The sequence below is a fragment of the Calliphora vicina genome, chromosome 1 (genome assembly GCF_958450345.1).
Source record: "Calliphora vicina chromosome 1, idCalVici1.1, whole genome shotgun sequence".
Lineage (NCBI taxonomy): Eukaryota > Metazoa > Arthropoda > Insecta > Diptera > Calliphoridae > Calliphora > Calliphora vicina.
This window is the reverse complement of record NC_088780.1, coordinates 666,081-691,426: the sequence shown is the minus strand read 5'-3', so window position 1 is coordinate 691,426 and position 25,346 is coordinate 666,081. Positions and strand designations below refer to the sequence as shown.

Sequence of the window (25,346 nt, the reverse complement as noted above, 5' to 3'; positions counted from 1 at the left end):
TGTTCTGCTGAAATGTAACTGTAGTTAATATTATTTCGCATAAAAAAGTATTATTAATGTGATGTAACAAATTTAATCTTTCTAAAAATTCAATTGCGATCCGGAGGCAGTAAAACTTAAAATATTGCAATAATATTTTAGATACATGTTAGCTACACCATTTGGCACATTTTTATCGCTGAACCTTTCAAAAATTTTATAAAAAAAAATATGACCCACCCTAGTGTATATATCGTCACCTAAAATGCAAAACAACGTATCATCAAAATATTAGAAATTGATTTTATTATTGATTACGATTCACTACATCATATTACATATACATATATGTATGTGTACAAAATTTTAAACTGTTACTATCTATATATATAAAAGAGTAACGTTACTGACTGACTGACTGAATGACTGATTCATCATCGCACAGCCCAAACGGATGAAGCTAGAATCACGAAATTTTAACTGTGGGTTTCTCCCTCCCCAAAACGATCCGATAAGAAGGGATTTTAGGAAATTCGAACGTTTAGGGGATAAAAAAGGGTAAAAACGGGTAAATTCGGTAACCTTATATCTTCAAAACTAATAAAGATACAAAAAAACTTAAAATAGCATGTTACTCCATTTAAAAAATAAGCTGACAGGTGTTTCGTACTTTTTGGAAATTCGAAACTTTTAGGGGAGAAAACGGGTAAAACTGTATTTTGGTACTTTTTTTGCACCCTATGTATCTTTTAAACCAATAAACATAGAAACAAATTTTAAATCGTATTTTTTAACTAACAAAAAATAAAAAATATAAGTTTGGTACTTTTTGGAAATTCGAACCCTTAAGGGATAAAAATTGTGTTTATATTTGGTACTTTTTCATAAAATATGTTTTTCTATAATTTGACATAGACATACGAATATTTTATTATGAGCTCCCACCACGATACAGAAATTTATTTGAATTAAATTTTACAAAGCAATGGGGATAAAAAAGGTACGAAAAAGGGGATAAAATCGGGAAAATACATTTTATTAAAATTATTAAGCCAATTTTTATAATTTTTTTTTGTTCCTGGATTCGTACATAAATTAACTAACAGGGTGTTATTTGTAATTCGAGTGCCAAGGTGTATATTGGGCCAAATCCGGGTAAACAGTTTGGTACTTTTTTTAAAACATATTTTTTCTTGGGCACATTAACACAGATTTTAATATTTTGAGACATGTCTGTAGCATAAACAATTTTAGCAATATGGAATATTTTTAAAGTTCGAACTTGATTGTTTCTAGGAAGAAAAGGGAAATTGGTAGTTTTCTCCTAATGGTACTTTTTTAATATTTTAAATTATTTCACTTATCGACATTAAAGTTGGCTGATATGTATCTGAGTAAAGTTTGTGTTAGGAATAGGGTAGAATATTTAGGTACCAAAATGTGAGAACTGAACTATAGGTACTTTTTTATTCATCTAATGGTACTTTTTGAATTTTATATGACAATGGACTTAGAAACATGAAATTAAGCATATATGGTCCTAAGTGAGTGTGAATTTTAGGGGTAGACTTTTTGGTACTTTTCCTTTAATCGAATGGTACTTTTTGTAATTTCTTCACCAATGAACCTAGAAACATGAAATTAAGCGTATATGGTCCTATGTGAGTGATAATTCTAGGGGGAGACTTTTTGGTACTTTTTCTTTGATCGAATGGTACTTTTTGTAATTTCTTCACCAATGAACCTAGAAACATGAAATAAAGCTTACATGGGCCAGAGTTGGTGGTCATCTACAAGTGACTGCATTTTGGTACTTTTTCTATATTATAATGGTACTTTTTGAATTTTCTTTAATAATGGACCTAGAAATATGTAATTAAGCGTATATGGTCCTATGTGAGTAAAAATTCAAGCGGATACTTCATGGTACTTTTTCTTTATTATAATGGTACTTTTTTTTATTTTTGTATAACAATGAAAACATGAAATTAAGCATACTCGGTCCTAAGTCAGTGAGAATTGTAGGGAAGACTTTTTGGTACTTTTTCTTTATTCGAATGGTACTTTTTGTAATTTCTTCACCAATGAACCTAGAAACATGAAATAAAGCTTATATGGACCGGAGTGAGTGGGAATCCACAAGTGCCTGATTTTTGGTACTTTTTATATATTGTAGCGGTACTTTTTTGAATTTTCTGTAATAATGGACATAAAAATATGAAATTAATCGTATATGTTCTAAAGTGAGTGAGAATTCTAGGGGGAGACTTTTTGGTACTTTTTCTTTATTCTAATGGTACTTTTTTGAATTTTCTATAACAATGAACTTAGAAACATGATATATGGTCCTAAGTGAGTGAGAATTCTAGAGATAGACTTTTTGGTAGTTTTTCTTTATTCGACTTTTTGTAATTTCTTCACCAATTAACCTAAAACCATGAAATTAAGCATATATGGGAGTGAGTGGGAAACCACAAGTGGGGGCTTTTTGGTACTTTTTATATATTCTAATGGTACTTTTTGAATTTTCTGCAATAATGGACATAGAAATATGAAATTCCAAAAAACCGAAGAATTTCAAAACCGCGGTTTCGTTTTTTTTTCGGTTTTGTGATAATTTTTAAATATTAATTGTTATAGAAACAAAATTAGTTGATAATATAGGAAAGGCTATACAAATTTAAAATTCAAACTTGACGGGTTATGGTTTAGTGAGTGCGAATTCAAAAGTGATAATCAATGGTACTATTTGTTTATTGCAATGGTACTTTTTGAATATTTTATAATAATAAACCTAAAAATTTAATATTAGGCACACATGATTCTGAATGAATTTGAATTCCCAAAGGTGACTTTAGTGTTACCACTGTTCTTTTGCATTTTCTATAATAATGGACCCAGAAATATGAAATTAGACATTTACAATCAAATTCACAAAGGGAGACTTAATAGTACTATTTCACTCTTCTAATTGGGGTGGCGAAGCGCACCGGGTCAGCTAGTGTTGAATAAATATGTAATTGGAAATATGATGTATTTATTATGTACTAAGATGTTGAGTTGAATAATACATAGCAGTAAGTAAGGCCATAAATATATTATATAGTTACTAGTTGACCGCCCCGGCTTCGCCCGGTAGCATTTACTAATGTTAGTTCGTCAAGTTTCTCCAACCCTGCCTGTTCTTATTTGCAAATAAAATATCTAAATTTGTACTGCATACTTTAGGGGCTTTTTCATTACATACAAACCCTAGAATAATATATCCATAGAAGCGTTACTGAGAGGGAGAAAACCTAAGTCTGTGTCAAAAACCTAAGTCGTGAGAATGTATTAGTACATACCCAGCGGTAAATGAAACAAAGTACCCAGATAATAATCGATAACGTCAGGATGATATTCTAAGCGAGCAATCTAAGTACTTAGAGTATAATCTGTGCGTAATCCAACACATCATGCACTAATTATAACTTCGATTACGATTTAAGCGGATAGTCAGCAGCTATTTAATTTTTTTTGTTTTTTATTTTCCACTAAAATTCACTAAAAATAAATACCTTTTCTTTCTTGTTTATACATGAAAAACAAAATTGATAAAATTTATATTTATGCTGTAACTGAAGGTGTTGATTTTAGTGCCTTAAAAATTATAAATAAATTAAATGAAAATGGAAGGTTTTTCCTCCAGAAATTTATATATGAAAATATACATAAGTATTCTATCAATTACGAAATCAGTATGCATGGTACTATACCTTAACTTGCAAATGCAAATAGAATTGTAATCTACATATTACATTCTAATTTGCAAGTCTTTATAGGCACATCATCAAGTTCGCTTAGAACTCCGCTTTTAATGTAAATTAAATAGTAGTGACACCTACTGATATTGTGGCTTACATTCTAAGCGAGAGCACACCGATTATACAGCCTATGACACTTTTATGTTAAATCTAAGTGGGAAAATAAGCGAAAGAATCACCAATGACTGCTACGAAATATTGTTTAGATAAGCGCTTACGTAATGTGTATTTTTACCGCTGGGTAGTTTTGATCATAGAGAATTATACATAGAGACGAGACACTCCGATTTGTCAAACAAAAATACAACAAAACATATGTCCGATACAACAAAAAAATACATTGACTAGCATGTATTTTGTTGTTGCCAGAGATAGGTTTTTGACAACAGACTTAGGTTTTTGACAATTACGTCTCGTCTCTATGTTACCCTATGGTTTTGATATTGTATTGGTGCCTTTTTAATTTTCACCAGACACACAGAGTTGTATAAAAATGTTTAAATTTTAATTTATTTAAATTTTCTTCTATTTTCAATGCCAAAACTTGAAACTCTGTTCTATATATTAAATTCCACCACAAATAAAATTAAGTGTCAAAAATTAATAAAAAATATTTTTTTTCGTTTGAGCAAAATTAACGTGTTTCGGCAAAAAAGTGTCCTGAAAAGTCTTCAAAAAAAAATGACAAATATTGTGTAGAAGTGTAATAAAGTGGTTCGGTTTCTATTTAATCGGAATATCGAAGTTAAAATTTCAAGTATTTTTATGTGTTTAATTCTCTCACAAGTATGTTGAATGCACATATCACAAGCAGCGTTACCGTTGTGCGACTAAAGCAGTGATGTTCAAAAATAAAAATGAAGATGTATTGGTGAGAGAGCTACCCAGCAAACATAATGTCAAACACTTAAAATAAGAACAAAATAAAGAATGTTTAGATTTAGAATTTTTGCTAGATATAACCAATTTATTAAATGAATGTAATTTAAATTTTAAGGAAATAAAAGAATACACATTATACGACCGAAATTCTCTAAAATTTTTTATTTATTTCTGACTTTGTTGTTTTGTGTTCAATTGTATGTAATTGAAACGCTTGTGTTGGCTATGCTTCGTCCAAAAACCAACCAACAACAATGCTTAATGAATTTCTGAAAAAATGAGACATTTGTTACGCTCTTTTAAAGAGAATAAGAATATGTGTGTTGTTACTCAGCGCGAAAGCACAATGAAATGAACAGCTACCGTGCCACTTTTTGTGTACCTTTCCTAAAATGAACTAAATCTGCCACTTTTTCAGATTTTTGACCCTTTTTGGTTTGTCCACAATTACAAAAATTTATTAAAATTTTTTAGTATATATACTTAAAACTATGAACAAATTAAATACAAATTTTCAAAGCGAATCATCGCAAACAATATACATCTCGTTTCTATGTAGAACGAAAGATAAAAACAAGTAAGAGTGATATATTCGGCTATGCCGAATCTTATATACCCTTCACCTTTGTTGTGGATGCATCATTATTTTTTATAATTAGTATATAGGTATGTATGTACATTGCCCACTTTCAGCTTACAGCATCCTAAATTTATCAAGAACACAAAAAACAACAACAACGCCAACGCCAAACGAAACAGAACACCAAAAGAAAAAACAAAAACAAAATACGCAAGGCAATGAAACCAACACACATCCAAACATACGTTTAATTGTATAAAAAACAACAACAACGCCAAAAGAAAAACAAAATACGCAAAGCATGCACATTCAAACATACGATTTGTTGCTTTTTTGTCAAAAAAAACCAACACACAACCAAACAAACGGTTAGTTGTATAAAAAACAACAACAACGCCAAAAGAAATAAAACACAAAAAAAAAACAAAATACGCAAAGCTTGCACATCCAACCATACGTTTTGTTGTTTTTTTTGTCAAAGCATGCAATACATTGTGTTTTTTGATGAAATTTTCAGAGGTTGTCTCGGATTTTTGCTCATATCTCCGTTATTTATGGACGGATTTTGCTGATTTTAAATAGCAAAATTCTCGAAAGTATGTCTGACAGAATTGTTGAAGATTTGGATCCCGGAGATATCTGGGGCCTTCAGAAAATTGATTTCAACAGACAGACAGACAGACAGACATAGCTTAATCGACTCCGCTATCTATAAGGATCCAGAATATATATACTTTATAGGGTCGAAAATGAAAAATGTAGAAATTACAAACGGAATGACAAACTTATATATACCCTTCTCACGAAGCTGAAGGGTATAATAAATATAAAATAAATTGATTTTATGGGCAATTCACACGTTAAAGAACTACTAAAAATATATATTGGACATGATGCAGAAACGAAGATATGTTCCGTAAAGCTTTTTTGTAGTATTGAACCAATATATTAAATTTTTATCACAAACTCTGTAAAGAAATAATTTCAAGAATTGAAATAAATTTTCAGTTTTAATTCATTCCAATAAGGAAATTAACTTTTTTGAATTGATTTCGGAATACAATGATATGTACAATAAATGACCCAAAAACTAATTTGATAAAACATATGAGGATATATTTCGAATTTCTAATTTAGAAGAATTTAGACACATAATAGGAAATTTCAAAAATCAGCTCAACAAAAATTTAAATTAATTATATTATTTAGCTACGTACGTAGTGCGTCCACTGAAAGTTTATTTTCAAAATTAACTTTAATGAAAAACAAGTAAAAGAGCTATATTCGGCCGTGCCGAATATTACATACCCTTCACCAAGTTATACTTTAAAATAAATATTTTTAGGTAAACAAAATTAAATTTTTTTTTCGAAATTGGTTTATTAATTTTTTTTAAAAATTGTTTTCCTAATTTTTTTTTAAATTTTTAAAATTTTTTTTTTTTAATTTAATAAAACGAATTTATGACAAAAAAAATTTAATGAAAAAAAATTCGGGTTAAAAAATATTTTCCAACTTCCAACGTCGTTGCAAAGGTCTTTGAAATATCTGTCATTAGATATGCATATTGTCTATATTAATGACTTAGTAATCTAGATATAGGTCAAAAATAGTTCAAAAATCGAGGTTGTCCTGGTTTTTTCCTCATAACTCAGCCATTTGTGGACCGATTTTGCTGATTTTAAATAGGCAACATCTCGAAAGCATGTCTGACAGAATTATTGAAGATTTGGATCCCGAGGATATCTGGGGTCTTCAGAAAATTGATTTCAACAGATAGACGGATAGACAGACAGACGGACATGGCTTAATTGACTTCGCTATCTATAAGGATCCAGAATATATTTATATACTTTATAATGTCTGAAAATTATATTGCGGAAATTATAAACGGAATGATAATCTTATATATACCCTTCTCACGAAGGTGAAGGGTATAATAAATATGCTAAAAGTAGACACATGTGAGTTAATGCTTTCAGCACAAAATTTGTTGAATGAAGATTTGGAAAACTGGGTGCCAAGTGATACGTTTATCAAGAAGTGTACGTATAATATAAAAAAAATAATTGTTAAGATTTTGTAAATATTATGATCAAAATTAAATATATCACAATTCCGAAAATTAAAAAACATACATACATCATATACAACATTTAAACGATTTTTATTTTGTTTATTTTCCTTCTTTTTTAAAGTGATGCCCCTTTTTAATGTCAAAATCCCCCTTTTGTGCGACTTTTTTTAAGAAATCCCCTTTTTGTGCGACTTTCTGAAATTTTCCAACAGTAACACTGATCACAAGTACGTGTGAAGAGAGTAATTATTTTACTCTCAGCTTACTCTTAGTTGCGCCTCTAGTTCAGTGATGTTCACGCCATACAACAATTGTTTGAAAAATTAAAGGCCCAACCAAAGTAAATTAATAAAGTAGACTCAGTAGAACAGCTGACTATTTTTTTTACTTTGGTCTGAACTGTCAATTCACTTGTGGTTGTTGTGGCGAAAAATACAACAAGCCCAAAAGCAAAAACAACAACAGGCAACTTTGACAGCTCAGACCTTAAACCAAAAACAAAATTGCTTGTGGTTTTTGTAAATGTTGTATTTGTTGTAGTACTGTCGCTACTTTATTAATTTACTTTGGGCCCAACTATAATATGCATACACTAGTTTAAGTCAGCTTAAGCAACTGTTCGAATACATATAAAACGTATGTGACAAACTATAATGTACTTAAGAGAGTTTCGTCAAGTTTCGTCAAATTTTATTTGCTTAAGCAAAGAGCAAAGCTGGTCGCACATTCCGTAAGTTTGTTTATGTATACAAAAAAAAACTGAAGAGGATGAAGAAAATTAATTTATTTTCATAAAATAATAAGAAATACGTATTTTTTTAATTACGTGTTGCAAATAAATGTGCAAATGGGGCTAAATTGTTTTGAATGCACATACAGTGAATGTCACTTAAAATCGTACACCATCGTAGTCAAATTTTATTCATTAGTTTTAGAAAGTTGATGTTTTGGAAATATTTTAAAATGCTATTTTTATATTGTGTGTGCTATTACCTATCAGAAAATTGGGTATAATTTTAATTGCCTTTATCCACAAATAAAAAAATTGGGTAAGACTGTCAGTGCCCAGAATATCAACGCTTCATTTAAAATCGTAAAGGCACTAAAAAATAGCAAATGATACCCTACAAAGTATTAGGATTATTTAATATTAACATTTTTTTAATTTTTAAAGTTTTAATTATAATTTAATATAATTGTACGAATTTAAGTGAAATATGAATTTTGTGATGTTCTTTAATTTTCATCAATATTTTTTTAACGAATTGAGGTTTTGTTAACTTTTTTGTTGAAATACATATTTTTTGTTCCAATTAATAAAATGACTTTTAATTTTTTATATAATCACCTATTATTGCCTGTATAATTTCATAATATTTAAAAAAAAATATGTTGTACGATTTTGAGTGACACTCACTGTAAGTACATTATGGCCACCTAAAAGTTTCTTCGGATTTTCTTAAGCATTTGACAGTCTTTTCGTTCGGTTTTGACATTAACTTAAGCTAGCTTATGCACATTATAGTTGGGCCCAGGGCACACTTAGTAAGGTGACTGCATCACTACAACAATACAAAAACAACAGGTACTTTGTTTTTGTTAAAAAGTAGGTGAACTGTCAAAGTTGCCTGTTGTTGTTTTTGCTTTTGGGTTTGTTGTATTTTTCGCCACAACAACCACAAGTGAATTGACAATTCAAACTGAATAAAAAAAATAATCAGCTGTTTCATCGCAGTCACCTTTCTAAGTGTGCCCTGGTTGGGCCTTTACACACATTTGTTATGCTCTTTTAAATACTTTTGTTCATTCATCGCTGAGCATGCGAAGAAAACACATATGACGGACTATCGTCATTTTTTTCAGAAATTTATTAAGCATTGTTGTTCTCGTTCGAAGCATAGCAAACACACGCGTTTCAATTACAATTGAACACAATAAAACAAAGTCAAAAATAAATACAAAATTTAAGTGAATTTCGGACTTACAATGTATATTTTTTCATTTCCTTAAAATTTAAATTACATTCATTTAATAAATTGGTTTTATTTGACAAAAATCCTAAATCTAAACTTTCTTCATCACATTGTAATCAAAAGGGTCAATTGACCCCCTGCTTAGGACATGCACGTGTTAAAATAACTAGTCAAGTAGCTGATCAAGTAACCAGTTACACCACTAGCAAGGTAACTGACGCTATGTAACCAGTATGTGAATCCAATGCGTTGCCTACTTTGGACCAGCTATTAGACAGTCCCATTGTAATCAAAAAGAGACAATTGACCCCCTGCCTAGGACACGCCCGTGTTAAAATGGCTAGTCACGTGGCTATTGAATTAACTTTTTTTTTTTTATTGGACGTAGTGATAGCGCGCTATCAACTAGTGGCCCCACAACAAACTCCTCCAGTTCAACCCGGTACTACTGTGGCATTTCTTCAGGTTGTCTGGTTAAGTGCGAATTTTCCGTCTCTCTCTTGTTCACATTCCTACGTCCCACTATCTAGGAGGTTCGGAAATTGTGTTCTCTTGGCTCTAAAAATCATGTCCATGTATTTTTCACAGTGTGTCCACGACTGCTGTGAGCTAAACATTATCTGCAGTAAGTTATCTGGTGTTACAACTTCATGTACTGAGTTGTTCAAATGTTGTCTTTGTACTTCCCACCTTTTACATTCAAATATCATATGCCTTGCTGTCTCTTCCTCTGTATTACAAGTTGCACAAAATGGGGAACTTTTTATATTAAATCTGTGTAGGTATTGATTAAAATCTCCATGATTTGTCATGGCCTGCGTTAAGAAAAAGCTCATGCTACCGTGCTTTCTTTCGTGCCATAATTTTATGTTGGGTATTAAGTGGTGGGTCCATCTTCCCCTTTCCTCTTGCTGCCATCTTTCCTGCCATTTAGTTATAAGGTTTACTCGGGTATTCTTTCGTATATCTTTAATTCTCTCTTTTCTCGTTATAATGTTGCTAGAACATTGTAATTGGCTTGACTGCATGTATATTTCCTTTCTTTCCAAAACTAAAAGATCGATTGGTGGTATACCTGCTAGTACCAATGCTGCTGCTGTGGAAACTGTGCGGTAAGCCGAAATTACTCTCAGTGCACTTATTCTTTGCGGCTTTTCGAGTTCTTTTGTTCTGCATTTGGTCCTCAACGCTAACGCAAAGGTTGGAGATGCGTAGAGAAGTTGTGAGTGCACTACACTGTTGATCAACTTTCTAGTTTGTGGTTTAGGACCTCCAATATTTGGCATAATTCGACTGAGCGATGTCGCCGTTCGTAATGCCTTATTTCTTATGTTTTTAATATGTTGTGTATATTTTAGTTTGTCATCTAATTGTACTCCCAAATAACATAGGTTTCGTTTGAATTTAATCTCTGTGTTTTGTAGACGCAGCTTTGGTGTGGTAAATTTTCTTTTATCTGTCACTAGTATCGCTTCTGTTTTGGCGGCTGCTAGTTCTAAACCATTTTTTTCAAGCCAATTGTTACATCTTCTTAGGCTGTCATTTCCTACTATTTGCATAAGCTCAGTAGTTGGTTGTGTAATGACTAGAGCAATATCATCAGCGTAGCCTATTAATTTTGCACCTTTTTGTAGTTCCATATTCAGAAGGCCATCATACATAACGTTCCATAAGAAAGGTCCTAGAACTGATCCTTGTGGTACTCCAACTGTTATCTGGTGTTCCTTCATACCATTTGTTGTTTCATATATAAGTGTTCTATTTTTAAGATAGTCATCTATTATGTTGTAGAGATATCCGTTCACTCCTTTGTTTTAAATGCATCTTTAACAACTTTCCATTTTACACTATTAAATGCTTTTCGGACATCCAATGTTATAATCACACAGAATTGTTTCATTTCCTTGGCTCTCGCTGCTATGTTTGTTACATCGAAAATAGCGTCTACAGTGTTTCTTCCTTTACGAAAACCATATTGACTTGTAGATAAGCCACCCATTTCCTCTACCGTGTTTTCTAGTCTTCTGAGAATTACACTTTCGAAGAGCTTTCCTGCCGAGTCTTGGGACAATGAATTCTACGTCGTTATCTGTAGGAAATAGGGTTTCAACTATTTTCCTTGCCCAACTCTCTTCCTTTATTCCTGGTATAGGTTTTATTATGCCAAATTTTTTCATTACTATTTTATAGGGTTTTCACGTCACGTATAGCCTTTTTAAGTGTCTTCCGGGCATTCTTAAAATCATTTTTTAGTATTTCATTACTGTAATTTCGTGTTGCTGCTCTACGTGTTGCTTTGCATTTTCTCCTTAGTTCTCGTATATCATCGTTCCACCAGTACACTGGCGATTTATTTTTGAAAGTCTTCGACTTTGGCATAGAAATATTACAAGCCTTCTGTAATATCTTGTTTAGTGACTTGACGGAGTTATACGGTGTTTCGTTCTCTGGCTGTTCAAGTACGCTTCTCTCCCTCAACAAATTTATAAACTGCGTGAGTTTTCCAGCGTCTAGTTTCTTAGTGTTCCATTTTGGTAAACGTATGTCATTCTGTGCATTTGCTTGGTTTTCGTATATTTTAAACGTGATATATTGATGGTCGTTTAGCGTGATGTCTTCCAATACTTTCCAGTTCATATCCTCATTATATAAGCTCGTTGTTCCGAATGTGATATCTATTATGCTACCACCATTTCCTCTTCTAAACGTTAATTTGTGCCCGTTATTGTAGACGGTTAGTCCTTCGGTTGCTATCTTTTAACATACTGTTGTACCTCTATTGTCAAGGATGTTTGAGTTCCACTCCTGGGATTTGCTGTTAAAATCACCTCCGATAATGACATCATGTTGCGTTGACCTGATGGAATTCTCTAGATTTTGAATTATATTTACGATATTCTATACTTGGTGATATGTAACAACTGTATATTCGAAGATTTCCTATTGTTGCATATACAAACCCAAAATATTCCTGGCATATGTTGCGTATTGTAAGAATATTGTTTCATATCATAATGGCTGCACCATGGCTTTTGTCCTCATACCAGGCCTGTGTTTGTGGTTTTTTATATGGCTCACTTATTATTAATATGTCTGTTTCAGTTTCCGAAGCCTTTTGAATCATTAGATCTTGTGCTTCCCTCCCTCTCCCTAGATTTATTTGAAGAAATTTTAAGGGCATGTTGTACCTTTACGATTTTTTACGCATATATTACTACCAATGTAATGATGGGTATTTTGGAGACCAGCTTCTTCACACAGTATACAATTTAGCTCTCCAGTGCATTTATTTGATATATGACCCGTTTTGCCGCATCTTCTACACAGGTTTGATCTATCAATCCCCTCACATACTTTGGCTATATGGCCTGGTTCCAGACATCTAAAACATTTGGTTTCTCGATCTTTAGTTCTCACTCTGCACATTACCCAGCCTATTCTGATTTTGTTCATCTGTATAAGAGTTACTGCAAGATGTCCTGGTAATTTTACTAGGGCCTGTCTTGTACGTCCATAAGATTCTCTTATATTTAACACTCTAAAACTACCTTAGTTTTCGCTCTTTGTAGCATCCTGAAGAGCAGCCAATAACTCAGCTTCATCAGTTGCTTCGTCCATGTCTCTTATGTCTATAATTAGGTCATTTGTTACCGTTCGAACATTGACATCATTTCCGAGGGATTGGTTTATTGCACTCTTGAGTTTTTCTGCCTGGCCTTCACCTTTGCTCAGTTTAAGAAGTAGTTCGCCCGCCTTTGTTCGCCTTATTCCCTTAATCTGGACCCCAATTTCTACGGGATTTATCTTGCTCTTCATTTCCTTGATAACATCCGCATATGATTCGGATGAGCTAACTTTAATTGCAAGGGCTTCTCCTTGATCATGAATTATACTTCGTTTTTTAGTTTCCTTAGGTTTTTTCTTCCTTTCTTGGCTTTTGACTACTATCCAATCATCTTTTATGTGTGGAATGTTAGCCACCTGTGTTGGGGTGTTTATCTCTTTGTGCACTTGTAGTGTTGCTATTCATGAGGTAGTTTTAGCCTTTTTCCTTTTTCTATCTTCTGTTGGAGAAACATTCAGGGTCTCGTCATCTCTTCTGGTATTGATGTGGTCAGTCTGCGTAGCCGCTGACTTCCTCAGTTTCGTTGGTTCTGTATAACACATGTTCACAGAAAGTTCATTTCGTTGTTCCTTCAACTCCTGGTATAATGCAAACGCACAATTTAGGTTTTCACGGATAGTTTTGTGGATATTATTAGCCTTGTATGCCACATTATAAGCAGCACTAAGTTTTTCACCAAGCAGTTTGAAGGTTTCCTCCTCAGCCTTTCACATTTCACTAGTGCTCTTCGTTTGGTTAGCATTGCTTGGACTGTATTGCTCTGTACTCGCTAACGAGGTGTTATTTACACATGTTTTTTTTGGTGGACTTGTAACATTATCTGCAGCTTTAGCCAAGCCTACTAAAACAGCATTACGGTCGCAGGATATCGACGCCTGAGGGCCCGTTTGCACACCCTCCATAGCCGCCGGCACTGGAGTTATTAATTCCTGTACAGTAGTTTTCAAATTTGTATTGGACATTTTTGGTAAGTTTTTTTTTTGGTTTTGCGTTTTAGTCCTTAGAACAAAAGTATTTAAAAGAGCATAACAAATGTGTGTAAATTTTTCAAACAATTGTTGTATGGCGTGAACATCACTGCTCTAGTTGTACCCTATGATACAAACCATAGTAGAAAAGTAGTAGTTTCATTCTCTCTTTATTTTTTAAAATTCTACGTCTGACATGCTTAAGGATTTTGACGTTTTCGTTAAAATAGTAATACCATATTAATTACAAATTTTCCCATATATACTTTGAAGTTTGTGAAAAAATGAATACATAATTTTCATTAATTTGAAAAATATTAAAAAAAAATATAAAAAATATTTACTATCAAATTGGGATCAAAGGTAAGATTTTCATTTTCAAATATTTCAATCATTATTTTAAGATTTAACAAACATGGAAAATGCATCTAACCAACTGCGAAAATACCAAATTCAAATGTAAATTTTTTTAAAGTCCCTATATTACCTAACAAACGACAACAGTGGCTGTATGTATGTAAAACTTTCGAATTCGGTTTTTAAACCGCCATTTAAAAGATACAAAATATGTTCTTAGTAATAAAAAAATTAAAAAAATTCTTACTTAATATACCTATAAAAATGGTCAAGGTGTTTTAATTATAAGTAAGCGAATGTTAGGAATTGAATCATTAACTACCAACACAACATACTTAATACATTTTTATTTAAATACTAAATTATAAATTACATATTTTTTGTAAACAAATTTCTCTAAAATAAAAATCATTTTTAGGAATGTGGCAACGCTTTTTATAATGCTCACAAAATAAGGAAACTTCAAAAAACCTTATTTGAAAAAAAAAATTTGATTGAAACTACCTTCTATATTTTTATCATGATACAAACCATCTCCTGAAAATTTCGAATCGAATAAAAAAAAAATCAGCCAAATCGCTCCAGCCGTTCTCACGTGATGACATTACATACATGGACCATTTAATTTTTATATATATATATAGATAAATAGATAGTATGTGCTTCTTAATACCATAAGAGTAAATAATAAATTTAAAGCTATTTTAAGAGATTTAATTTTAATTTAATTTATATGTTTAGATGTACAATAATATGTTCTGTATATGTATATAATTTCTTTAACATCGTAAGCGTTGTAATAAGGGGTTCGGGATTTCCCGGAAAATAATTGCCGGGGAATTTGTAATTTTTCCCCGGGAAAAACGGGAAATATAAAATTTGTATATCAGTAATAAAGTATGATGTACTACCTTCATGTACAAAAATGTTATAAAAAAAATTCTTTAAAACATTTTAATTTAAAAAAACTGTAATAAGAACTGAACTTTAAATCAAACAGTTGCACTGAGGTTCCATATCAAAATCTAGGTGGACAAAATTATTTGGCGCTCTTTTTATATAGAATTAGTATCCCCGATTCCAAACAATTTTTTTAAAAGATCAATATAAACTTTTTTCAAGTTACATTAGGGTCTAGATATACATATAAAAATCATTAATAAAAAATTAAAAAAAATACGTTTTCGTGTGTTTCTGAAACTAAATTTTTAAAAAGATCTGTATTTACTATATTTCAAGTTACAGTAGGGTCTAGATTTATAAAAATTAATAATAAATAAAGAAATATTTCTAAAAATTCCATTTCGTAAAAATTAAAAAAAAAACATTTAATTTTTTTTTGGACGGGCCTCGATGGTCTTTTGTTTTGCAAGCTATATAACATTCTTAGAAAAAAAAATATCAGTATTTGAGACCCAAAATACAGGAAAATAAAGAGACCCATAAATATAAGATATACACTTAATAAAAGCCTATATCAATGTTTATCTATGTTTTGAAGTATGAATTATTATATGGTAAAACAATTGAGATATATCTAATTTAGTAAAGCAGTAAAATATAAAAAAAAAATTAACGAAAATATGATTCAAAATTTGTTGAACTTCTGGCGCTTCTGTCGAGAAAACGAAATGTCCAATTGAAAAACCCATTTGTATTGGAGGAGAGCAGATTGTCAGCTTCCGAAAAAACTTAGTTTTTCCAAATTCTGAAGATACCGATTTTCATAATTTTGTCCACCTAGATTTTGATTTGGAACCACAGTGAGTAGGAACATTTTATTTCTTGAAAAATAAATAAAAATAATTTAGGGCCTAATTCAGAAACAGGCCCTTAATTTATTAAGCAGAAAACTCAAAAATATGTTTTAAAACTTGATTAAAAAATTAAACATTAAGAAATATATAAAGGAAGAATTTAGCAATGAGCATCATTAAATCCAGATGGAACAGCATGGTTGTGATAGTCCAGTCTGTTGTTAAACTAAATGACGCAATAAAAAAGAGCTTGTTCCACATTTAGAAATATTAGAGGATGTTTTATAATCGATTAAGGATAAAGTTGAAGCATTAAACCAACGTTTACTGGTGATGCTATAACGAAAACTTCTTATGAACAGCTAGTATCGATAAATTATATAATGTAACAAAGGAAATGTTCAACACATGTGGACAGCAAAATCATGAACGCATATTTGACCATAATGATTCCTCATCAGTTTATAGCGATGATGATGATTTTGCCGAATCACAAATGGAAAAATATGTTACAATAAGAAACCCCAAAAATCTAATATCAAAAGCTAAACATGTTTTCAAATGGCAACTAGCTTTATTTGAAACAAGTACAAATCGGACAAACTAATTAGATTGTATTTATGCTTTGCTGGCGGGAAATTAAGATTTTCATTCCCGTTTCCCGGGGAAAAAAATTCAGGGAAACGCCGAACCCTAGTTGTAATAAAAATATTTTAAGGTATTAAACAAAGAATAATAACAAGAAGTGAAACGCTGTCAAAAAAACCTAAGTCGGTTGTCAAAAAAAAAACCTAACTATAAGAATGTATTGGTATCATTTTATTTACCACACTCCTCAAACACACAGAGTTGTAAAAAGCGACCTCAAAAAATTATAACAAAATTTTATTGCAATTAAATTTAAAAATTCAAACAATTCTCAAATTATTTGAATTATATTTGATCTGGAAAGGTTTTATAAATAGATTTTTCCGCTTTTTATTCCATAATTTCTGCAAAAATTAAGTTTATTTGAATTTTATGTCAAAAAAAAATTAAAAAAATATTTTTTTCGTTTGTGCAAAATATACACGTCTCGGTTATTTAAATGGTTTAAATGTGTGAAAAAAAGAATAAAAAATATTATGTGATGGTGAAAGTGTGTGTTATAATTGCAATTATGTACAATTTTCAAGAAAAAGTTTTGAAGTTAAATCTCTCTCTCAAGTGTGTTGAATTCACACACTACTTGTATGTGAGAAGAGAGAGAAGTTGTTGTTGTAGAAAAAATTAGAGGCTTCCCTTCTTGTTATTCTTTGGGTAAAAGGCATAGGGCATAGAATAAACACATATGTGTTTATTCTATGCCCTATGCCCTATGCCTATTATTATATTATTTTATTATATTATATATATTATATTACTCTCTCCTTCCGTTCTATATATATTGAAAAATTACTCTCTTTTCACACATACGGGTGATACAATAACAAAATACATGCAATACATTCTCATGAATTAGGTTTTTGACAACAGACTTAGGTTTTTGGCCATAGGGTAACATAGAGACGAGACGGAATTGTCAAAAACCTAAGTCTGTTGTCAAAAACCTATCTCTTGCAACAACAAAATACATGATATGTGAATTCAACATACTTGTGAGATAATTTAACACATCAAAATACTTGAAATTTTACCTTTGATTTTCTGACTAAATACAGACCGAACCACTTTATCACACTATTCTATACACTATTTTATGATTTTTTTTAACAATTTACAGCACACTTTTATTTCCGAAACACGTTAATTTTGCTCAAATGAAAAAAAATATTTTTTATAAATTTTTGACACTTATTTTTATTTGTGGTAGAATTTAATTTATAGAACAGAGTTTCAATTTTTGGTATTGAAAATAGAAGAAAATTTAAATAAATTAAAATTTAAACATTTTTATAAAACTCTGTGTGTCTGGTGAAAATTAAAAAAGGCACCAATACAATCTCAAAACTATGTACAAATACATTCTCACGACTTAGGTTTTTGACAACAGACTTAGGTTTTTTCGCTCTCAGTAACGCTACTATGGATATATTATTCTATGGTAAAAGGTCTTAATTTATATGTTCTTGTCGAACATATGTTGTACATTAGGGTGAGCCCAAAAAAAGTTGCGGTTGTTCCAAACTAAAATAAAAGTTTAATTCATTTAAAGATACCTTTTCTCAAAAAGTTTTTTAAATTTACCCATACATACATATTTATAAAACCTTTCTAATATATAAAAATCTCGTGTCACAATGTTAGTGTTTGAACTCCTCCGAAACGGCTCAACCGATTTTTATGAAATTTTGTATGTATGCCAAAAACTTTTTTTTGCTTTTGTTTTATTTGGCATCAAAAAATACATATAACCCCAAATTTACACATTTTTTAATCGCGATTTAAGTATTTTTATATTAGCAATATCCAAATACATAATTCAAACAAAACGAAACGGCACTACCGATTTTTATGAAATTATGTACATATGTATAATTGGTCGTGAAGTATATTTCATACCGCTGGAACCAAAATATTCACTAGAAATAATTTGTATGGCAGAACAACGTTTGCAGGGACAGCTAGAAATTTATAAAAATTAGTTTACGAATCACGTTACGTTCCGAATCAGCTGTTTATATTTTGTACATTAAAAACATGTATAAGTAGTTAGGTTTTCTGTGCTGTTTCGTTCTGTGACGGACGAACCTGTTAATGATTTGTGTGAAATTTAATATAAATTTGGAAAAACAAATTGTCACAGAACAACTAACTGCCATAATGAGGCCTTAAACCTTATATAATATCACCCAAATGGGTATTTCTGTTTTTCCAAATTCAATCTATTTTCTTCCGTATCTATCCCTAAAAAAACTCTAAAAACGGTAATCACAAAGAATTCATGATAAAAAAAATTGCAAGTATTTTTGTTAAATTATAATATTTGTTTTATAAACCATTGAAATTATAAAGTGTTATATACCAATGGAAACTTATGAAATTACGCCTATTTTTATATCGATATTATGATTGAAAATAGGTTTTTAACAACTCAAATGCTGAAAAAAAAGTTTTGCTTAATTTATAATTAACTAGATGTAAAAATTGAAAAAATATTTTTGATCCGGCTCACCAAATACTGACGCCAAGACAAACATTTTGAGAAATGGTCTCCTCAAACAAACTAAACTTTCATTTTAGTTGAGAACATCGACTATTTATTTTTCCTCTATAGAAACGGGGCCACCCTAATGTACATATGGTCATACGTACATGCACAGATTTGGATGTACATATATAAAATAAAGGCTGACTTCATAAACGCAGTAATGCATAGCAAAGCAATACTTTGTGACATTCATGAACGCATAAATGTTTTGTAAAGAATCATTGAAAAGCACTGCCATACAATAATGAACTTGCGACATTGGCAACACAAAATCTATTGCGTTCATGAACACTATGCATTGCAGTGTTGCATTGCAAACTGCGTTTATGAAGTCAGCCAAAATAAATGCTATATAATTTGGCTATTTTAAGAGTTACATAAATTGTACTTATACAATATTTTAGTATATATGAATAGTAAGTAATTAGGAGTTAAACATTAAATAGATTTTTGTCTATGATATTCAAAAGTTGTTGGTAAATACGTAGAATGTATTTTGCTTAATGAGATTTGAAACTTTTGTCAACCTTTGAGAAGACAACGTGAGTAGAACTCTCTATCGATGGCATCATTGGGAATGGAATTTGACCATTTTAATATTAGGGAAAGAATGTCCTCAGTCTTCATGTATTCCAAAATAATGCCCAGAAAGCAATTCCAAGTGTAAAAGAAATGACGATTCACATTTTCTACTGTTGTTACGCACTCGCAGTTTACACATGTCAAACGACCTTGTTGTAAATCGACAAACTGTTCAAAGCATTTTGACCAGGAGTTGAGTGAGAAACCTTTGCCCACGTCCATTAGTAGATCAGGCTGGCCATAATTCAAGACAATGGGTAATACCTTGTCCATGTTGTATTCGGCCAAGTAAAGTTTGGCCAGCACATCGAAAAGTGCTGGGACACGTGTCAACACATCAAAACATTTTACCTGTTCATTGCGTGACCAGTAGTAGCGCAACAGCACTGAACCCAATTCGTGGAATGAGCACGAGTTATCGAATCTTAAAGGGAACATACAATTATCACAACGTACAATATCATCGGATGAATTCAAGAGTACGAATCCTTGCGTTATATAGTCCCTAGAAGAGTCATCCATTTCCCAAATAAGCTCAGGATTTAAATAATGAAAATACATTTCATAACAGTGCCGCTGGGCTTGCTCCGGGTCATCACCATGTTCGATCATCACTTGAGACAATTTTTCCAAAAGTTGTAGTAACTCAGGTGCTGAATATTCGTCAAATAATGAACGATAGCGTTCAACAAAATTAGTGTTACTAAATTTAGAACTTTTGCAAATTAAATACAAATTGTAAATTGTTTTCTCTTCAGCTGTAATGTGTTGACTAGATATCCCGGTAGAGGCCTTTGTTCCCCTATTACTACCGGTTGACTGTTGATTCGATTTCTTTACACGACACACAATATCCTCGTCGTTCTCATACATTGCTTTAATGTCCTTAAAGGGTAGAGATCTCTCGTTGGCAGGTATCAAATCTCTTACGAGTTTTTGTTGTTCTTCTGCGAAGATGTTAAATTTATACTTGATTATATTTTTGCCAAATTTTCCAGTCACTGTTAATAGCGCGTCCTTAAAATGTTTTTCGCCTTTATGTGGCTTTAAATTGTCACAGAAAGAGTTTTCCAACACATAAACCCCTTGAGGAGAACTTTCAGCGGATGTCTTTTGATTTTGCACTGCCGTGGCAATTAAACTACAACTTCTATCTACGGTACCCGAACTGCCGCCGGAGCTGTTGTTGTCTCCATTAGATTCGCACTGGGCAATGGCGTCAAATATAACCGAGAGGTCATTTAGCAATTCATACTGATGACGATCCATCAAAAAGTTTTTTATTTGAATCAATAACCCTAATTCGTAGTCTTCTCTAGCCTTGTCAGCAAAATACTTAACGTTCTTACGCATTAGCCAAGCACATTCCAGCAGTTTGTCTTCTCTTACCAGAGCAGATGCTTGTGACTGCAGCGAATGCATTTGCACAGAATATAAAGATCCAGTTTGTGTAAACACTACAATTTCACCCTTGCAAACTTTACAATCCACAATGCGTTCAAACTGATTACACCAAAGAACTACTGTAGAATTACGTACATCGAATATATACAGGCCTAATTCAGTATATGTTAACAAAAAGTCATGTGTTAGTTTCTGCAGCTTAGCAAATTGTAAGTTTTGTGGTTGATAATCCAACATTTCATCGTTGCCATCATTGTCCACTGACAAGTTTGCATTGTCATTATCCTGATCTCTATGAATTTTAGCTGGTGGACATGCCAATGCAAACTTAAATTGGTGCGTTTGAATGACATTACCTTCAAAATCGACTTCCCAAATTCGAGAGCCTGGGCGGGCACAGAATATTCGCGATGGATGCTGTGTTTCATTTAAGGAAATTGAAAAGCATGCACCGAAAGCGCCATCACGGGGTTTATTACCAATCTGATAAAGTACCAAATTTAAATTAGAAAAATAGTGCTGAAATAATTTCTAATTAGCAATAAGCCTACAAACCTGTTTATATTCCTCGTATTCTGTATTGCATAAAATACATTTGGAACAATTTGAAACCAAAAGCAGAGATTCAAAATCATCTATTTGTACAATAGGAGATTCCAAAAAGAGTATTGGATGTATGGACATATTAATAAGGCTGGTACCCTAAAATGATAAACGAAACGTTCCATATAATTTCTTTGCATCCATAACAGTTACTATATAAATTAGTTCGCCAATTTGCGTAAATTTTAGAATACCAACGAGAAGGAAACTTACAATAAATGTTGACAGCAAAACCAAGTTAACCTGTCCCTTTGAATCACCATAATAGAACTGTTTCTCATCTTGTGTCCAATGCATGCAGTTGACTTGAACGGATTGGTCACTACACAAATTTGTAAATATAACTTGCGGCGCAGCCTGTGCGGATAGGTTCACAGCGTATACACAAACAACTGAGCGTTGTGTTGAAAACCCAACATATTTCTCATTAGCTGATATCGATAAATGATTCACTGCTCCGTGTTTGCTGGGGATGAGATGTAAAAATTTACCCTGTCTGTTAAACAGATACAACGATCCCGACGTGGCCCCAAGCACAATATAATTCTCAGATATATCAAAGCATGTGTACTACAAAAACAAAGATTTACGCAAATTATCAATGACACATTTCTACATATATTCAACGTAATTGTCGTATTGATTAAAACATTGATTTTACCTTGATGCGGTTGCTATGTTTCAGTGGCTGGTGAATGGCCAGCGAATAATCGATAAAATTGGTTAAACAATATAAATTCATCATTGTAGTCATACGCTAGTTGTTAAAGCTTGTCTAATCACAATTTTTCCTCGCTATTCAATTCAAATTACTGTGCGATATTTCATTATTCCTCTTTTTCTACATTCAGAAATGTTCTTAATTTCTTACAATTGATAAACAAATACGATGAAAATGAACCACTACAGAGTTGTTCAATTCAATGGTAGCATTGCCAACATAACTTGTTTGCGCTTAGCTCAATGATGGTAACTTTTTTTTCAACATAACCGCTGTCAAAATATTGAGCATATCAACCACAGATATAACATATCAACCTCAATTTCAGGCTTTTTTTATCAGTGTTTACAATCACAAAGTATACAGAGGCGACACGGCAAAAAAAATATATTTGTCTCTTTCGCTCGAAACAATTTCAACTGGTTTGGTTTTGTGCTTATAAACCGCAAATTTGTTTCTCTTTCTATCGAAACAATTTCAAAAAAAGCTGATATTAGTGTTTTTGAACTGTCAAATTTGACGCCTCTGTATACTTTGTGTTTACAATTGCTACTGTATTAGCCATCAATTGCAGTAAATATGCATTTTTTCAATCCGCATTCTAAAAATAAAGTTACTATTATAATTTTGCATAACTCTGCTAATAGGTGTGTTCGCGTACTTTCCAGTAAAAAATATCCAGTAACTTTATTTTAGAGAGTAAAAATAAATTACTCTCAATCTGAAAAGTAACAAAAATAAAGTACGCGAACAACAATTTGTAAAAATAAGTTGTATTTTATTGTAAATTAATTTAAAATGTTTGTTTTGGGCTATTTTACTTATTTTCTTTGCAAAACTTGTAAATTGTATTAATTTTCAACTTTTTAGTTTTGTTTGCATTTGCAACTATATGTTAAATGTTGATATTTTTTACTGGACAAAAAATGTCCAGTAAAAAATATCATGTTCTCTATCTACGAACTGTCACTTTTAACACTCTCTTGCTCTCTCGTTACAAGTTTTTAAAAGTAAACGGACCGATTCCCGTAACTTCCAGTGATGAAACGGACAAAACTAAAGCACCCCTTGATGGATATAAAATATATCACTAATTTTAATTACTAGCGGATTCGTACTTAATAATGAACTCCGCTACTATTTTGTTGCAAATCCGTTGCATTGGATGACACAAGCACATCACTTAGGCATAGAAGATATTAAGTTTTTTATCTTGTCTTGCAGTATTCCTTCCCAGGCTATTTTAACGGCTTGAAATAAATCGTGAAAATTTCCGATCCTTATTTCGGCAATTTTCACGTTTTATTTTCATATTAACAATATCCCTCAAGTTTTCAATAGGATTGATATTGGGAGATTGAGGAGTCCAATGAACAACTTGAATTTTATTGCTCTGTAGCCAAGTCTTACAAATTTTGGAGGTGTGCTTAGGATCTTTATCCTGTTGGAAGCTCCCTTTAAGTGCCATCTCTTCACTGGCATAAGGCAACATTACATCTTTCATTATATCACGGTACATGAAATGATCCATAATCCCATTAATTTTATGAATTGGCCTAATACCTTGACCAGAAAAGCAACACCAGACATTTACATTGCCTCCTCCATGTTTAGTTGTTCCTTTGCAATACTTAGGATTAGAGATTCTAATCGGGACTGATTTTTAAAAATCCCGGGGTTCGGGATTTGGTAAAGAATCCCGAAATCCCGACCCGGGGTTTCGGTATTTTCGGGAAATCTAAAATCCCGAAAATTATAAGAAAGAAACGTACATAATTATGTCTTTACAATTGAAAGTAAATTTTTTATTTAGCAATTCATTTTTATTAGACACTAAAAAGCATAAAATACTTGCATGAGTCATTATATAAGAAGAAATAACAATAGTATGTACATTAGGCCGGGTCGATTTGTATGGACGATCAAAACGTAAAAAATCGTATAGCAGAAACGCAATCTACGCAAAATTCTATGAAATTATCCCCAAGAAACCATAGGTCTAAAATCAAATCCTATCTTGCGTTTCTGCTATACGATTTTTCGTGAAAAAAATCGACATACTGGTGAAAAACCGTACTTTAGTATAAAAAGTGTTTATTTTAAATATCTTCCGTTTGCAAATACTTATAACAAATCTGAAAGTATTTTCCTCTTGTTCCTTCAGAATAAAAATGCAAGTTGAAAATCTACATTATAATTTGTTTTCGTTATTTGGGGTTTTTACATTTATTAATAATCTTTTTCTATCTTTTAGCCTTTTAGCAATCGAAATATTTTCATTTTGTTCGAGCTCCTCATCTGAGATAAAATCAATTTCATTTGAAGAGGATTAAAATTGAGTTTTGTTAGATAACTTACAAAAAAGTTGAAGAATTGATTTTCTAGAGCCCCACTCAAGGAAAACCAAAAATACCGTTTTCCTTTATTAACTATATTGTAGCAGGAGTTGAGCTTAACAACTTTGCTGAACATCACTTTGCGATATTCGGGCATGTAGAATGTCAAAATGAATGAAAAAGTCACACAAAAATTACATTTCCCCTATTTATTTATGAAAAACGGGATTTGGAAAATCCCGAAAACCCCGGGATTTAAAATTAAAAAATCCCGGGCTTCGGGATTTAGAAAATCCCGAAAACCCCGGGATTTTCGGGAACGGGATTCCCCGTTTAGCATCTCTACTTAGGATTCAGTCTTTCTCCTTTTGGTCTGCGTACACGCCTTATTCCATCGGAACTTTTTAAGTTGTATTTGGATTCGTCAGTGAACAGTACTGTCTTCCATTTTTGGACACTCTAGTCGATGTGCGCTTTGGCAAACTCCAGTCTATCTTTCTTGTTCTTAA

The 25,346-nt window shown here is 31.8% G+C and overlaps 1 protein-coding gene across 1 annotated transcript; it reads right to left on the bottom strand.

Annotated features, from left to right (window-relative positions):
• Positions 1 to 17,813: 17,813 nt before the first annotated feature.
• On the bottom strand, positions 17,814 to 22,655 carry pink (WD40 repeat domain-containing protein pink). The gene is made up of 4 exons (XM_065498597.1): positions 22,442 to 22,655; positions 21,994 to 22,350; positions 21,733 to 21,879; positions 17,814 to 21,660 (listed from the first exon to the last, which is right to left on the bottom strand). The coding sequence occupies exons 1-4, from the start codon at positions 22,532 to 22,534 to the stop codon at positions 19,714 to 19,716; spliced, it is 2,544 nt and encodes an 847-aa protein (XP_065354669.1). The 5' UTR covers positions 22,535 to 22,655; the 3' UTR covers positions 17,814 to 19,713.
• Between the last annotated feature and the right edge of the window lie 2,691 nt (positions 22,656 to 25,346).

Bases quoted from the DNA above. Each gene is read 5' to 3' on its own strand.
- pink (XM_065498597.1), bottom strand. From the start codon at position 22,534: ATGACTACAATGATGAATTTATATTGTTTAACCAATTTTATCGATTAT. The intron at 22,351-22,441 runs GTAAAATCAATG...TTGTTTTTGTAG, and splicing joins AACATAGCAACCGCATCAAG to TACACATGCTTTGATATATC. The intron at 21,880-21,993 runs GTAAGTTTCCTT...TTATCATTTTAG, and splicing joins TTTTGCTGTCAACATTTATT to GGTACCAGCCTTATTAATAT.